This window comes from Diceros bicornis, chromosome 7 (assembly GCF_020826845.1).
Source record: "Diceros bicornis minor isolate mBicDic1 chromosome 7, mDicBic1.mat.cur, whole genome shotgun sequence".
Classification (NCBI taxonomy): domain Eukaryota; kingdom Metazoa; phylum Chordata; class Mammalia; order Perissodactyla; family Rhinocerotidae; genus Diceros; species Diceros bicornis.
The window spans coordinates 65686565-65702411 of record NC_080746.1 but is presented as its reverse complement, the minus strand read 5'-3'; the positions used below and the strand labels follow the sequence as shown (position 1 = coordinate 65702411).

General features: G+C 38.6%; 1 protein-coding gene across 2 annotated transcripts in view; it reads right to left on the bottom strand.

Annotated features, from left to right (window-relative positions):
• The window catches only part of NLRP14 (NLR family pyrin domain containing 14), a 31045-nt gene extending 15470 nt beyond the window's left edge, over positions 1-15575 (bottom strand). For both annotated transcript variants that reach the window (XM_058545874.1, XM_058545875.1), the window contains exons 1-5: positions 15213-15575; positions 14335-14406; positions 11023-12613; positions 7432-7602; positions 4780-4947 (exon numbers count right to left, since the gene is read on the bottom strand). In XM_058545874.1, the coding sequence (XP_058401857.1) occupies positions 4780-4947; positions 7432-7602; positions 11023-12613; positions 14335-14406; positions 15213-15504 (2294 nt within the window). In that variant the 5' untranslated portion in view covers positions 15505-15575. The remainder of the gene's footprint in view (positions 1-4779; positions 4948-7431; positions 7603-11022; positions 12614-14334; positions 14407-15212) is intronic.
• Between the last annotated feature and the right edge of the window lie 272 nt (positions 15576-15847).

Genomic DNA, 15847 nt, shown 5'->3' with positions numbered 1-15847 from the left:
TAGAAATATTACTGAAAATAAAAAATGTTTTTAACTGGAGATATAAATATTACATGCCCCAAAGTCCTTTTGTTCCTAATCTATTTTGCTCTTATCCTTTCCATATTATAAGTTTGAGTTTCTCAGGCTTTCTTCTTTTTTTCTTAGTGCTAATTAATAGAATTTTAGCTATGGACCTCCTAATTCTTGATGAATGAAATTGCAGCCTCATAAAAAGAAAATGTTTCCTCTTTTCCTTGCAGCTGCAAAGAAAAGTAGATGATATTACAAATCAGAAAATATTTTATATGAATATTTTTGCTTTGTTTTATTTTTGTGTTACCAGAACAAGTGACTCTTACAAGATACCAGGACTTTAGATTATCACTATGTCTTATGAAAACAACCCTTAAGTCTGTACTTTTGATTGACTATCTTATTTAATAATGTGTCACTCTTGTAATATTCAAATTGGTATTTCTAAATTGCTAAATGTCACAAATATTGAAAAGATTTTGTCAAATCCGAATAAGGATCGTTGGCACTCTCCTCTGCTCTCACGTGTGTAAGGTAATAAAAAATACAGCTGTTTCTTGTTTTTCTAGAGTTTGAACGTCTTGTCTCATTTATATTAATATATAACATCAATCACCAGTGATCTATCAAAAGGGAAGCTGAGAGCTGAGGTTTGTGGCTTCAAACTGACCCCTAAATATGAGCCAGAAAATGGAGGAGATACATTAACTTACGTCTGGGTCCTGCTGGGGAACTGGCCCAACTCTCTCTTAATAGTGTCACTAAAATGAGGCCCTTGACTGAAAATTTCCAAAGGCCCTTAAAAGTCAGCACATTATACTTTTGTGGTGGTTGTTCTTTTGATTGCTGTCTGTGGCTCTGACCAGCTGTCCTGGGGTACAGGGCCACAAGGCAGTCCTCACTGCAGCTGACTCAGAGGAGGGAATCCACGTTCCTAGAATAAGCATTTCTTGGGTTGCCAGTTGGTCAGGGAAGAACTTGATCTGACGCAAGATGCCAGAGCTTTCTTTATGAGCTGAGGCCCAGTGGAGTAAGCTCTCCTGTGCTGCTAGCAGATTAGGATCAGAGTCACCTGAGAAAGCTGCCACTCCTCAGTCAGGAGGAACTATCCCCAAGGATGAGCTCTCCAGGGGCTCAGAACAGCTGTGTGAATGAATGTATTTTTCTTTTCTGAAAACGTCTGCTGTATAATTTCCAAGTTGCCCAAGGATTTTGTAATTTTGTTGTTGTTGTTGTTATTTAAGTGTGAGATTGTTTTTCTGATATGAATTACAAATTGAGAGGTGGCAGAAGAGAGTTCTTGCTAGAGCAGTAAGGTTGCAGAAGTTGTCTGTTCCCTGCATAGCCTATGAACGCACCACAGGTGACAGAGAAACGGCACTCACAAGAGAAAGAGCCTTTGGATTAACAGGATAGACTTCATGGGCCTATTATAAATCGAGGTAAATTATCAGATAAATTAATCTGTTTTGCAATTTGAGGCTTAAAAGAGGGCTAGGACATTTCTCCCTGATTTTACTACAGTGAGAAATCAAAATGTAAACACAAGGCTTTGTATTTCTTTAACAACAAGTCTAAATTAAAGAATTTCCTAAATCTCTTACAGTTCCCTTGTAGGTCAAATGATTATTATTTATATTAACATTTAAAAGCATATAATACTGGGCATATAATTGAGTTAAATAAATGATCAACATCCTTATAAACTGGAACCTTGTAAATGGTAGAATCAGACAATATTGCAAATATTATGCCATCTGGGTGAAGTTTTGAGCTGTCTTACTGTTTTACTATCTTCTTAGTTATTAACAGCGGTTATATTATCCTTAATGTTAACTTAAATATAGTTTCCGAACTTATTGATTTTGGAAACTTGGAGTGATATTTTAAAAATTAGTTAGTAATTTGTATTTATCTAAAGATTTCTAAAGAAGTCAAACTTCAAAGAGAAAATAAATTACACTCTTCCCACACAATTTATTACCATTTGTTCTTCATACTATTTAAATTAAGATAGGAAAATCAATGTATTGTCTTATATTTCATATTATTTGTGTTTAAAAAGTTAGAGCATAAACCTTTGTGATATTTCACTTAAACCTTGTTTGGTTTAAATGAACTATGGATAGATACGTATCAGTTTATTAAAGTTAATGAATAAAAGAGACATTTTTGTAATAGAGAACAGAGGACCGGTATTTCCGTTTTAACTCAAGTCTCTGTCTACTGGGTAATCTGTGCAGGAGGCAGAACTTCTGATTTCAAGGTGTGTATCCTCGCTTTTCCAAAGTCCATTCATATTGTGATAACTTATTATGCTTTTGAGCCCTTCATGATTGTAAACAATTGTAATAAACCACAAGGGTTCCTCCCTGCCGGAAGAGCAAAAATTTCTACTGGTCCACATGCTATCTACCTGTTACACACTTTTTTATTTTTGTTAATAATACAGTCAAGGCTGTAGGTATCTGTCGTTCCCAGGCACCTTCCTCTTATCTTTATCAACTCATCAGTTTCTTCTGGCAACTATTTTAGATGCTCCCTTCTTGAATCTTAGTCCTCTAATTCCAAATCTTGGAAGCTGTAGGGAGTGTTGTACATTTATACCATTTTGGCACTCTTCAAGTGGCTGTTTGGTGGAACCAACGATTGTTCTCTCACCTTGCTTGTAACCCCCAATGGCAACAGGCAAACTAAGAGAAGATTCTGGGCACAATGAACCATTACTAGTATGCCCAAGGTTTTTGTTTTTTCCCCCTATTTGCTCAACATATTTTAAGAGCTACCTTATTATCAGGCCCACAATGTGGAAAGAGTTATCAAGACACGGAGAGTAGATCCTTCTCCCCTTCTTGAGGGGAACATTTAGTAAATATTATAGTGAAATACTCACATGAAAATTAGTGATTGTGTGTACCTTTCCAGGATGCTCATGTATAAAGGCTGATAGGAGTCTCTCAGCAATTTAAAGTTTTCTATACAAAATACTGTATTTCTAAATTTGCAAAGTTCCCACATTAATTGGGGATCATATTTTGTGAGGCAGACTGGCAAAAGCCTACTAATTTATCAGCACTTTCACTGCCCACATCATCTAGAATCAGTAGGGAGAGGAAGACATCAAAATGCAATTCTACAGTGTTACGCTCAGCATGATCTATGCACAAACCAGACTGACGTGGCCAGTCAACTGTCCATAGCTCTTATAACATGAAGTCTAAAGCAAACATAAAACTGGAACTTTCCACATGAAAGGTTAATAGGAGGTCTACGAGACTACTGATTACTCCCCAGTGGCTACCCACACTGGAGAACATCCAGTCCTACATAATGTAGTGTTGGATTATTATAAAGCTCTGATGACTTCTGCCACCAAAACATTCTATTCACTGCTGCCAGGAGCCCTACTAGTTGACCCAGAGAGATGGTTTCCTATTTGAAAGCCTAGTAATTTGGGGCTACCTCAAAGTTTATCAGTGGAACACATTGTTCAAACCTCAACTCATGAAAGGGATCTTATCAAGTCTTGCTGGTCTGTCAAGTGCCAAGGCATTTTGTCTTGGATCCATGGCTCCCACTGTAAGCATCTTTCCCTCCATTCAACAGCGTTTTGCTACTAATATGTTTTATTATTAGATAGAGGAACCAACGACCCACTTCTCACCTGGTTTCCAGACCAGAGAGAGGCTCCAGGTTACAGAAAATTTCTCAAAATGTCCTACAACTACTTCATAAGCAGGTAAAACCAATACTCCAAACTGGCCTGCTAATAACTGAACTCAACACATGTTCAAGAATTATCAAACACCTTTCAAGACATACTAAAAGTGAATTTTATTCTGTAAAAACTGGTGAGACCAAAAAAAAAAATTCCCAATGATAACAAAATTCATCTTCCTATTGTCAAAAAGAAGGTCTTGTTTCAGATTTTACTTGTTTTTTCTACACATAGATTATAATTTGTTTCCCACAAATACAGACCTACCTTGACCCTTCATGCATCAAGGTTTAGTCTTGCCCACTCCCACCCCACCGCCAAATGAGTCCAGGGATAACAAAAACTTGTAAGGTACAACTTACTGTAATGATTTTTTGTTTTGCTTTTGTTTTTGTTTTATTTTGTCAGAAACTGAATTAAATACCTTTCATTGGAAAATAAGATCTTTCTTGAAACCTGTCACACAATGTGGAGAACAAGTATGATTGCTGATCCATTCACTTTCACGGAGAAAGAAAATCAGGCCCAGCACTAGGGTCAACAGTGTGTGACAGCGGGCGAGCACCTTGACAATTGACAGCTGCTACACTGTTCCTCCTCAACTTTCTGTACTCATCACTGAGTTGCGATTATAAGCAGAGGGGGATTCACTATCAAAAATTAAGTAAAACTGAGCCTGCCTCAGCACTGCCCCCAGTTACCATTAGTGCATTCTTTTCTGTGTGAGTTCAAAGATATAATGAATATACATATTTCTGCATTTAAATATGAAAATTTTTAAGTGTTTATAAATGTGGGTCTGTTCTCATTTTTTGTTTCAGATTGAGGAGATGGAGACACAGAGAACTTACAACGAGGGGTCTTCAGTCGGGGAATGGGAGGAGTTAGAAGTCCTATCAGGAGGAAATAAGCCTGAATCTCCTGATCCCTGCTACACCATACCATAAAAACAGATTTAAGCTAGCCCTATGAATAACAAGTCCAGGCTGTAAGAGTCTACTTAGGCAGACAAAAGTCTCAATTATAATAAAAATCTCATGATTTACCTCAGATTCTGTAGTTTACACTCTGGGTGTTTCAAGGCTTCACATAATGACTTTACTCCGTTGTCCCCTATATCGCTCCCTTTCAGGTTGAGATGCATCAGATTCCGGTTGTGAGTCAAAGAATCAGAGATATCCTGACAACCATCAGGGAAAGAAATAAACCTCAACCTTTGGAAGAAAAATACACAGGAGAGGTCACAAAATCATCTCTGTCTCTGGTTACAGCATCCCTTTCTTTTCAAACTCAGCTCTTAGATATTATCTAAATAATCCTGCCTCTCTCATCTTACTCTGGGTATCTCATATTCCAGGTCAGGTCATAAATCCAAGTTTCAGGATGTGGCTTAGGAAAATAACTGGGTTACACCTTAGATGCCCGTTATATCCTGATAACTGATACTCTCACCTTTTTTGACCTTGAAGGAAAAGAAGTAATAACATCAGGAAAAGCAGAAGACAAGTTTGTGAACTCTTAATCCCAGGAACGACTACCAAAAATTATTGGGGCTATTCCAATTACTGCAATTATACCATTAATTCACAATATTTAATCCTTTAAATAACCCTAAGGTGAGTTCATAGTTAATATCAACTATTTGATGTGCATCATTAGCAAAACCCATTGTTGCAAAATATGCCCTGTCATCTTGTGGACTTTGTTAGGTGTACAGAGACAGCCCAAAGCAAAACATGAAGTTAAATCTGCCAATTTTTCTTCCTATTTTCCATCTTCTAACTCAGTCACTGTTAGCTATATCTGATTCTTCTGTAGTGCCTCTGCTAGTCCCAATTGCCCTATGTTCACACTGCTCAACAACTGTTCAAAACCTCTCTGTGTAATATCACCTCCCCTCCCTTTTGCCCACCACTCACCCTACATCCTCACCCCCTTCCAGCCAAGCACATTCAAGAAAATTAAGCTTTTACCCATTTTGAACGCTAACTATCATCATCTAGTAAAAGTGTCTAATGCACTCATTAAATATAAATTGAAAGCACAATCTCACTTGTTAGGGAAAAGGGACCTGAGTAAGGCCACATTAAGGTGGGAAAGACCGAGAGCCATCTTCATGGTGTCATCCCCCTCAAGGAACCCTTGCATTCTAAAAGAGGAAGCCATTTAACTCAAAAGAAGATATTAACTATTGTTAGGACTTAGATTGGTGACATGCAGTGAAGGGACAATGTGGGGGAGATGTTTGGGGGTGAGTGAAAAGGACTTCCAGGAACCCCTTAATCATAACATATATGCAATTGCCTACCACATCTATATGCGAAAGCCTATCTAGTTACTTGAAATCTAAAGCCAGATCTCACTAAAAACACTGAGATTCTAAGGGAAATATTTAGAGGAAAGCCTGTTGCCCCCCAAAAAGAAGATTAATCTTCAATGCTAATGCAAACAAGCACTTATCATTGTTCAGTATTCAGTATGTATTACTGAGCACCAATTAGGCCTTGGGCACGTTGATGGGCACTGAATACAGAAGAAAATAGGATCAGTCCCAGCTCTTAGTAGGGCCAAGAGACAAGACGGAGAGAGACATGTAAATAAGCAAAAAAAGTGATAGGGTAACTAGAATCAAATTAAGAACTAATAAAATAAAAAAAGACTGAAATAGCAAATGTTGGCAAGGATGAGGAGCAGCTGGAACTTGCATATATTGCTGGTGGGACTATAAAATGGTACAACCACTCTGAAGAACTGGTTGGCAATTTCTTTAAAAGTTAAACATACATCTATGAACTAGCAATTCCATTCTTATGTATTAGCCCAAGAGAGGAAGACATATGTCACAAAAAAGATTTGTACAAGAATATTCATAGCAGCCTTATTCATAATAGCCTCAACTTGGAACCAACCCAGAGGTCTATTAACAAGAGAATGAATAAACAAATTGTAGGATATCATACAGTGGAATGCTAATCAGCAGTAACAAGAAACAAACTATTGAAACATGTGACATGGATAAATTTTTAAAAACATTTTGTTGAGCAAAAGAAGATGGACACAAAAAATACATACTGTATGAATCAATCTAAATGATTTCCAAGAACAGACAAAGCTAATCTATAGAGAGAGAGGTTAGCAAGTGACTGCCTTGGGATTGGACAGGGTGCGAGGACTGAATAGAAAGGAGCACAAGGAAACTTTCTGAGGTGATGGAGTTATTTTCTGTCTTGTTTTCTATGTCTATGTTTCTGTCTGTGTCTTATTTTCTGACTATTCGCAATAGTCAAAACTCAATGAACTAAACACTTAGTATCTGTGCATTTTATTGAATGTAAATTATTCCTCAATAGAAAAAAAAATTCAAAAGAAAAGATAGTATGTTCCAGAACTTGTCTTTGAAAATGCTTTGCTGACCTGCCTAGAATGCCCTAGCTCTGTGCTCTTCTTCATTCGGAAAATTCCTAATCAAGCCTCAAAAACCCATGTCAACAGCTACTACGCTCTGTGTAATCTTTCCCAGAACAAGTTAGTTATGCTCCCACGTCCCCAGGTTTCCACAGTGCATGTTCTTAAAGTTTTTTACACAGCGGATTTTAAGTATTTGTTTACTATTGGTTCCTTCCAATAAATAGGAGTAGGGGGTGGGATAAAGAAAGAAATTGGAATAACGCCATTAAATTTTCTCATGCCAGACTTACAGTAGTTTTTGTAGTTTACAATTTGGGTGCCTTAGTTCTTGATAAAAAGTCTTCATTGCTAATTTATCAAGGTTGCTATGACACAGGTCCAATTCTCTCAAGTGTTCGTTTGTATGAAGCACAGAACAGAGATCTTGCCAGCAATGAGTAATGCGACCACCATCCCTTTGCCTAAATAATTGGAAAAAGAAAAGATCAATAAATGTATTTGAGCCCAGGCAACTCTCAGAACATGGTACCAGGTGAAAGTAAGTATACTTTGGAAATGGCGAGAGCATCCAGTGCAGCTCTGGCTTGGGCACAATCTACCAGGAGGCCCTCGTCTTGGCACTACAGAGGTTTCATTTGCCCAATATCTCCCCCACCCCACACTCCCTCAATACACACAAAATAAAAACTTCCTTACTTTGGAGGAAGAGACTAAGGAAGGACAAGAGAGAAGTCTTCAAATACCCAAAGATCCAATACCAAGAAGAAAAATGATATATGACCACAAAGAGTAAGATTAGGAATAGTGGGTAGACATTAGGCAACTGTGCTATAGATTAAGAACCACAGACTTTGAGCCCCAGTCACGTCTGTTCCACGCACTCCGAAGTTTTCTTCATCTGCAAAAGGGAAATGCCATCTCCCTTCAGAGGGTTGTGAGGATTTAATAGTCAATTTTGGTGAGTATACAAAAGCACTCTGTAAATTTTAAAATGCTGTATAATTTAATTATTAGGCATATTATCAATGGACTCATTATAAACAAATAAACGGTAATAATGAATGAAACAGAGGATAGCCTAGTGATTATAAGCATAGACTCTAGAATGGAACAGTCCTGAGTCCCAACTCTGCCCTTCACTAAACTGGGTGATTCCGGCACAATTACTAACCTATGTGAGCCTCAGCTTTTTCATCTTAAAAAAATGAAGATACGAGTAACTATTTCTTAGGATTACTGTGAAGATTTGGTAAGACAATCTATAGAAAATGCTTAGCAAATGTTTCACATTGTAAATGCTCCTAGAAATTGATAGCTCCTATTATTTATATTAAAATATATAAAAGTATAGCATGTGGCCTGATACATAATAGCTACTATCGGGGAGGAAAAAAATATCTTTTTCCCTCTGCTCTCCTAGGTTCTCTGGCTGGGGCCCTATAAATTAGACTGAAAAAAGGCAGATTAACAAAGAAAAGCATACACATTTTATTAGCATGTGCATCATGGATACAAATGGGAAGAACTCAGTTATGAGTAACTCAAAGGAGTGGTTAGAATTTGGGGTCTATATACCTAAATTAGTAGGGGAAAGGCAAGAGGAGAAAGGACACTTGGGGAAAAAGAAATGACTTTTTGGAAAGATAAATGGGTCCCTGGGGTGAGGGATGGGAGATATGAGAGTTTGTGACAATGTCTCTCTGGGTGTGGTGCCAACTTCTGTCTCCAAGAAGAGAAGATTAGAGTTGCTCCCAGGGAGGAGTTGAATTCTTTTGGGAAGCTCTACTTTTAGGCAGATAAGGGATTTCAGGAACTCAAATGCCTTCAGCTCAAAGTAATTTTTATATAAAAGCTGCATATTTTTGAGTGGCATATCCTGATCCCCTTCACTACTCAATAAATTTTGGTTCCCCCATACCTTACACTTAAATTGGAATGAATGACATTGCAGAGCAGTGGTCTCTACATCATCTGAGGTCTTAACTTTGAGAAAACTAGGCAATAAATCATTCAAGCATTCAAGTGCTTGCTATATACAAATACTATGGCTAAAATGGTGAACCAGACAGGGGGCATAGTTGTTAAGTTCACATGGTCCATCTTGGTGGCCCGGAGTTCGTGGGTTCAGATCCCAGGCGCGGACCTACACACCGCTCATCAAGCCATGCTGTGGTGGCGTCCCATACACAAAAAGTAGAGGAAGACTGGCACAGATGTTGACTCAGGGACCATCTTCCTCAAGCAAAAAGAGGAAGATTGGCAATGGATGTTAGCTCAAGGTCAATCTTCCTCACCAAAAAAAAAAAAAATGATGAACAAGACAGAGATCCTGCACTTGTGAAGTTTATCACAGCGTTGTAGAAGAGATTAAGGTCACCTATATGTTGTAGAAGAGATTAAGGTCACCTATAATATCCCTTTTAAAACACTGGGTTCTCAGACTCTTTTTTTTTATTTTAGCAACAATGTCAACTCTACCATTAGAAAACACTGCAACATAGGTGAGGAGAAGGTAGCGTGAAGACTAGCAATATAGTGCCTAGAATGCCTTCCTAACATTTATCATTAGGCATAAAATACATTCTAATGGCCTAGGTTCAATCATGTCTTCTATAAATAGAACTATGAAGTCAGAATTAAGAAAACTGACTGAAGATTACTCACAACTCCACAAGGACAATAAAGGTCATAGGACCCAGCCTACAATTCCTACTCCCAGAGTTCAGAGAGAAATGAAGTATATGTTCTTAAGAGGAATGTTTCTACAATTTATGTAATGGCAATGACACAGCCTGGGGAAAGGTGAAAAACCAAGGACTTATCAGATGTGTGACCTCAGTCTAGTTATATACTTCCTTGGTACCTCAGTTTTTTAATAAGTAAAATGGAAATAATAGCATCTACCTAGGATTCTTGGGAGACTAAATGAGTTGGGACTTAGAAGACTGTCAGGTATGTGTCAAGCAAATGTTAGCTATTATCTGATGGGTGTTTGAATCAATAATTGTACACTTATTTTCTAGGTGAACTTCTCTGAATATCATTTTGTTAATCTTAAAAATAAATTGAGATATCATTTTGACCAGCATTAAACTGGATAACGCTAAATATCCTGTGCACGCTATAACTGTATACCACATACTAAGCCCTCAATTTTAGTTAAATCTGGAACTAATTTCGTAGTTCATTTCTTCCCCTAGACTTAGATGGGCAGTCAGAAAAAGCAATTTGAGGAAGGGGAGAGGGTAAAATAATATGCATAAAATGCTGAAGGTCCATTTATTCTTTCAAAACATTCATTCAGCACCTACTATTTCTTACTCACATCTGACTCTCTCCAGTTAGGTGTTAGAGGGCTGAGACCTTTCACACAAAGGCTGAACTGTGTCAAGGTAATGGGCAAGGTGAGCTAGGTCAGCAAAGTACAGTGGAACAGAGTCCAGAGAGATGACCTACATACACTAAGTTCAGCAAGAAATTCCTGCTCCCTAATCTTCTGGAGGCCATTTTAAAAGTTAAATACCTGTACTATAGTGGAGTAAGTTTGCGCTATGCCACATCCCTCCTTGAGGACTGAAGCACTCATTCCCTAGTTGTTGTGAGTGTTGACAGCTGACAGCTTTCAGCCAAGTCCCTCTCTTGGGATTGCCCTCAGGCCAAGAGAGCCAGTTCAGGCAAGTTTTTGCCACTCCTCACCAGTAGCCATGACTGGTCAATAAGATGTTTCAGTGCCTAGCCTTCTTGCCTCAAGGTGGGACAACTCTGAAAAGTTATCCTGGCTCTAGGCCCTCAGCTAAACAACTGCTCCCCTCCCTCTGACAAAATCTACTTCCTTCACTCCCTCACAGGGCACTTCCAGGGAACTGACCTAACACCCTTACCAAGTTTCAGCTGAGGGGCTTGAGTTGAACATCTTCTTCTCATATTCCACCGTCACAGACAGTTTAATGGTCTGTAAACATCGGCAATGCTTGAGGCAGAATGAAGACACGAGCAAATGGACTTTCCCACAAATATTAATGACAACCTTTTGGAAATATCTCATTGCCTGGCTTATAAATGCTTCATCTTGAGTCTCATACAGATAGTGAAACAACTCTAGAAATCCCAGCCGTGATGGAAAATAGTCACTGTTTCCTAATATTTCCATCCACTGAAGTATCTTCTGTTTTATCTCCAGTGACATTTTACAGTTAAAAGTTCCCTCCAGTTGTTTTACTAGACCTTCATTCAAAAGGCCAAACAAAAAGCATTTTATCTGCGTCAAATGGGGGTCTGTATAACTGCTGCTTTCAAGTAACAGCTTCAGGTCTTCAAAAGACTGAAAAAAATGGTTCCCGGTTTCCCCACTGTCTTTCAACATATAGAACATAGCTGCAAAAAACTCCTGAATATGTAAGTGCGTGAACACATAGCAGTTTTCATATTCTGTGTCCTTTTGAAGAATATTCAAGTCCAGGAAAATCGAGACATCAGATTTAGTTAACCCATGCTTTCTAAGATTTTCCCTGTAAAACACATATGTCATAGTCCATACTGCTTTGGCAGCCAAGTGGCACAGGCTCCTCAGTTGGGTTTGATTGGGCAGACTAGGACAGCTTCCATCTACCGGTGTGAACAAGCTAGAGATATAGCAGGTAAACAGAGCCGTGGTGGTTTTGCAAGTCAATGTGACACCCTTCTCCATTTGCTGCTCCAGACCAGTACAAATGACTCGGCACACTAGTGGGACTCTGCACATACTAAAAACCATCTCACTGTTTCTTAGTGAACCGAATGCTTGTAAAGCCCGCTTCTTGTCTTCAAAGCACTGGTAAATATACTCCTCTCTTGCATCCTCAGACATACCTAGTAGCTCTACAGAACGCTGACTCTTCAACAAAGGCTTTAGTTTCTTAGATGCTGTGAGTCTCGTTGTCACCAGTAAGGACGACTCAGGGAGCATCACTTTCCTCAGCAAACTACTCATGAGGAAGGACACTGGGTGCACCTGGGTCCAGTCTTCGCACAGCGCAAACTCAGGTTCCTCAAAAGCAAAGTTCAGTTCATCAAAACTATCAACAATAAAAAGGAGGCTACTGGGCTGGGACATAATCCTTTCAATGGGGCCTTCTGTGCTCGGCCAGTCCTTTGATATCATTTGAACAAAGCTTCTCTCTCTTAACTGGTTAATTTCTCTCGCATTGAGATAAAAAACATAGGTAAATCTCTGCTGATAGAGGTTGCCCTGTGCCCACTCGAACATTGCCTTTCTCACCAAGGTTGTTTTCCCAACCCCAGGAGCCCCCTGAAGCACCACCGTCTGTGGCTGCTCCCCGGTTTTGACATCCACATCAAACAAATGTTCCAACAGTTCTCGACCTTTCTGAGCAATTTCATGACAGAAATCTTGAGGTTCTCCAAGCAAACACTTCTTATCCCACATGATGCAAAATTTTTCCTTTATTCGAATTCTATATTCTGTTCCATCACCTAAGTCAGTTAGAATGGAGCAGGAAAAAAAGAGGCACATGATCAAAACAAATTCTATGATTTCAATGTTAAGAATAGTGGACTTGTAGTTAGGAACAAGAAGTGATATAGGCTGAAATCAAAGTGCAGCTGCCTTAGGTAAGAAAAGAATGTAAATAAAACAAAAATATTCCCGTAAATTTAAAACCTATATTAGAAATTGTGGAAAAACAGAACCGACAATGCAGAAAAATGAATTTATGATGGAAAATAAAAATTTGGTTCGTTCTCAAAATATTTTCTTTGTACATTTCCTCTACAGAGAAAAAAAGATGATGTATGTGATCAACAGTCATCATCTAGATAAGAAAAGAACACAGGTAACAATTAACAATAATAGCCAGAGAAGATCTGAAGGCAGATCTGAATCTACAGATCAAAACAACCCACTTTATACGGGTAAAACAGTAATAGAAATGAACACTGAGGCATAGCCTGAAGACTATTTTAAAGAAAAAAATTCTCAAGTGTCCAAGTAGAATGCAAGTATAGTTTCATCTTTACCTAGTTCAGTCTGATTCCTTCTTATGTCTCAATTTAAATGTCACTATCTCAGAGAAACCTTCTCTGAACCCCAACGCTAGAATAGTTCTCCCTCATATTCTCAAAACACAGTATATTTTTCATTCACATCACATATCCCAAGTTGTAATTACTTTATTTAATTTTTAAAGCAAATAACTGTTTTCTTTGTTCTACTAGGGCATTCTATACAAACATCTAATACAGTTCATATCACACTAAATTATGCTTAGTTCTCCCCCAGGGGAAGGTATGGTATTAAAGGCAGGAACTCTTTCTCTTTATGGTATAATATCTAGTACAGTCCAGCACTTAAAAGAAAATTGAGATTATAAGGATTATTTTTACTTTCTTCATTAAACTTTTGCCTATCTTACAAATTTTCTAACAGTAAATTTCTATGGAGGTGGAATGCTGGTTTCCTAAATTTATGGCCCGTTATACCACAAGAATAAACTTCCTTATATTGAATCAGAAATTAAGGTCAGAGTGGGAAGTTATCTTCAAGATCATTTAATACAATAAGCTAAATTTATTTATTAGTGCCTGGAATGAAGTACATTCTCAATTATTTCGTGAATGAAATAATGTGGCCCATTAGAAAGCAGCATAGTTAAGAATAAGGTTTCTCACCTGGTCTAGTTTTCTTTCTACTGTAATTCCATTTATATAAACTGGAATTCAGCTACATAGAATTTAAAACAAAGTAGGGGAAATAGAAATGGTATTGAATTAAGACTTAAAGCCCTGGTTCTAGAAATTACATTTTATATGGACTAGTTGGTCACCACCCCTGGAACTCAATTACAGCATCATTTCTAAAGGAAGGGAATGGATGCGAGAAACCAAATAGTCCTTGCCAACTCAGGGACTCTTTAGTCCATAAAACACAGACATGAATATACCTTTGTTCATTAGACTGTCAACTTTTGATTGGGCATTTCCAAATACTGCTCTCTCGAGGCGCTGAATTAACATGGCCCTGATCTGACTTTGGCCAGAGAGCCAGTGTTGTTGACTCTTTTTGAATGAAAGATAGAGGACAGGTACGATATTAGAAGTTATGAAGAGCTGAACAAAGGTCCCCAGGGAGATAAAACCCCGTCATGCTTCAAAAGGTCAAACTCTTCCCAAATCTGACAAAAAGCCCATCTACTCACCCAGCACTGCCTCCTGATCACCTTGCGCCTCTCCGGCCCTGGTGGCCTCTGGTCCCATGGTCTGGGTTGTCCCTGCAACGGGTTCCAACAGGATCATGAGATTTACCAAAAACAAGGAGAGCTTTGGTGATGGCCAGAACTCTCCTCAGTGGTCCAATTCTATGACCATCTGGGTTTAATAAAACTAGAGCCAACAGAGGCTCAGACTCCACCAGCTTAGCTGTGGAAGAAGTGATGTGGTATGAACAACACTGAAGTAAGAGACCTCTGGCCATGTGCCCCGCCCTCTAACTCTAGGCAAGTGGTCTAGTCTAAGCCTAAGTTACCTTATCTGTACTGACCCCACAGGGATATGGTGAGGCTGAAAGGAAATAATGGATATACACTTAGTAGCTGTAAAGCCTTGAATATGAGTAAGGAATTTTAGATATCTACAATATTTTACCTGGGAATGACTCAAAATACTGGCTTGGCTTATGTCCTTTAATAATTTTTTGTCCATTCCTCATATTTCAGCAAATATTTTAAATCATATTTGAGAGTACTTTAAATTTAGCCTGACCTATGACTTTGTTGTTTAGGCAAAGGAACACTAGATGGGACAATTCGTATCACTCAATTCTTTTAATTATTCTAATTGGAACAAGATGGATGAATTACCCCCAATTAAGGAGCTAGGCTGAATAAAGTATTCAGAACGCTCCTACCTCTTCACTGTTCCTCAAATGATCCAACAAGCTTCCAATGTACTTGACCACCATGGAGCTTGTGTCCCACAGAATGGTTTAATCCCTAAGTCCCTTTCATAGAATCATTCCAACGGGCTCCAGGAAGCACTTCCTTCTCCCTACCCCAGATACGTCCCTAGCATCACTCACAGTTGATCTCTGCTTTTGCTCTCTCACACAGATCCTTCAGGTTCATCTTGCCAAAGATTTTGAGAGCCACATCCCAGGCCTGCTCTCCTGGATAATATTTGCTCATCAAGTTAGCCAGATCCTCCCGCTTGGCCTTCTTCACTGCAGCCCAGGGTATCTGGCAGTACTCAGGCTCCATGGTCTCATTCCTCAGGAGTAACTTGAATTTATTTAATTCCTCTTTGTTTAGCTCCTCCAAATACAATAGTAGCCCAAAATCAGGAAAGAAGGAAGAAGACAAAGGATCTGTCATCTTGTCCACAGATCAATATACAGGCTTCAGTGAGGAAAAATAATCAAAAGAATGTGGAATAAATGGGACCTATGGAAAAGTAAGATTAGAAAATGAAATACCTTTAAAAAATATAAATTAATTCAACAAACATTGTTGAAGCCCACTGTATTAGGCTCAGTACTGACCTAGTGTCCTCTGTAATACATTTTCTATCATAAAAGCATTCCTCTAATAAAGACCCCTGTATATTTCTTCCACCCTCCCAAGAGTTACTCCCAGTCCCACTACTTATGAGCTGTAAGAAATAAAGAAAGGCAATTCACCTTTGTGAACCTCAGTTTGCTCTTCTGCAAAGTGAGGA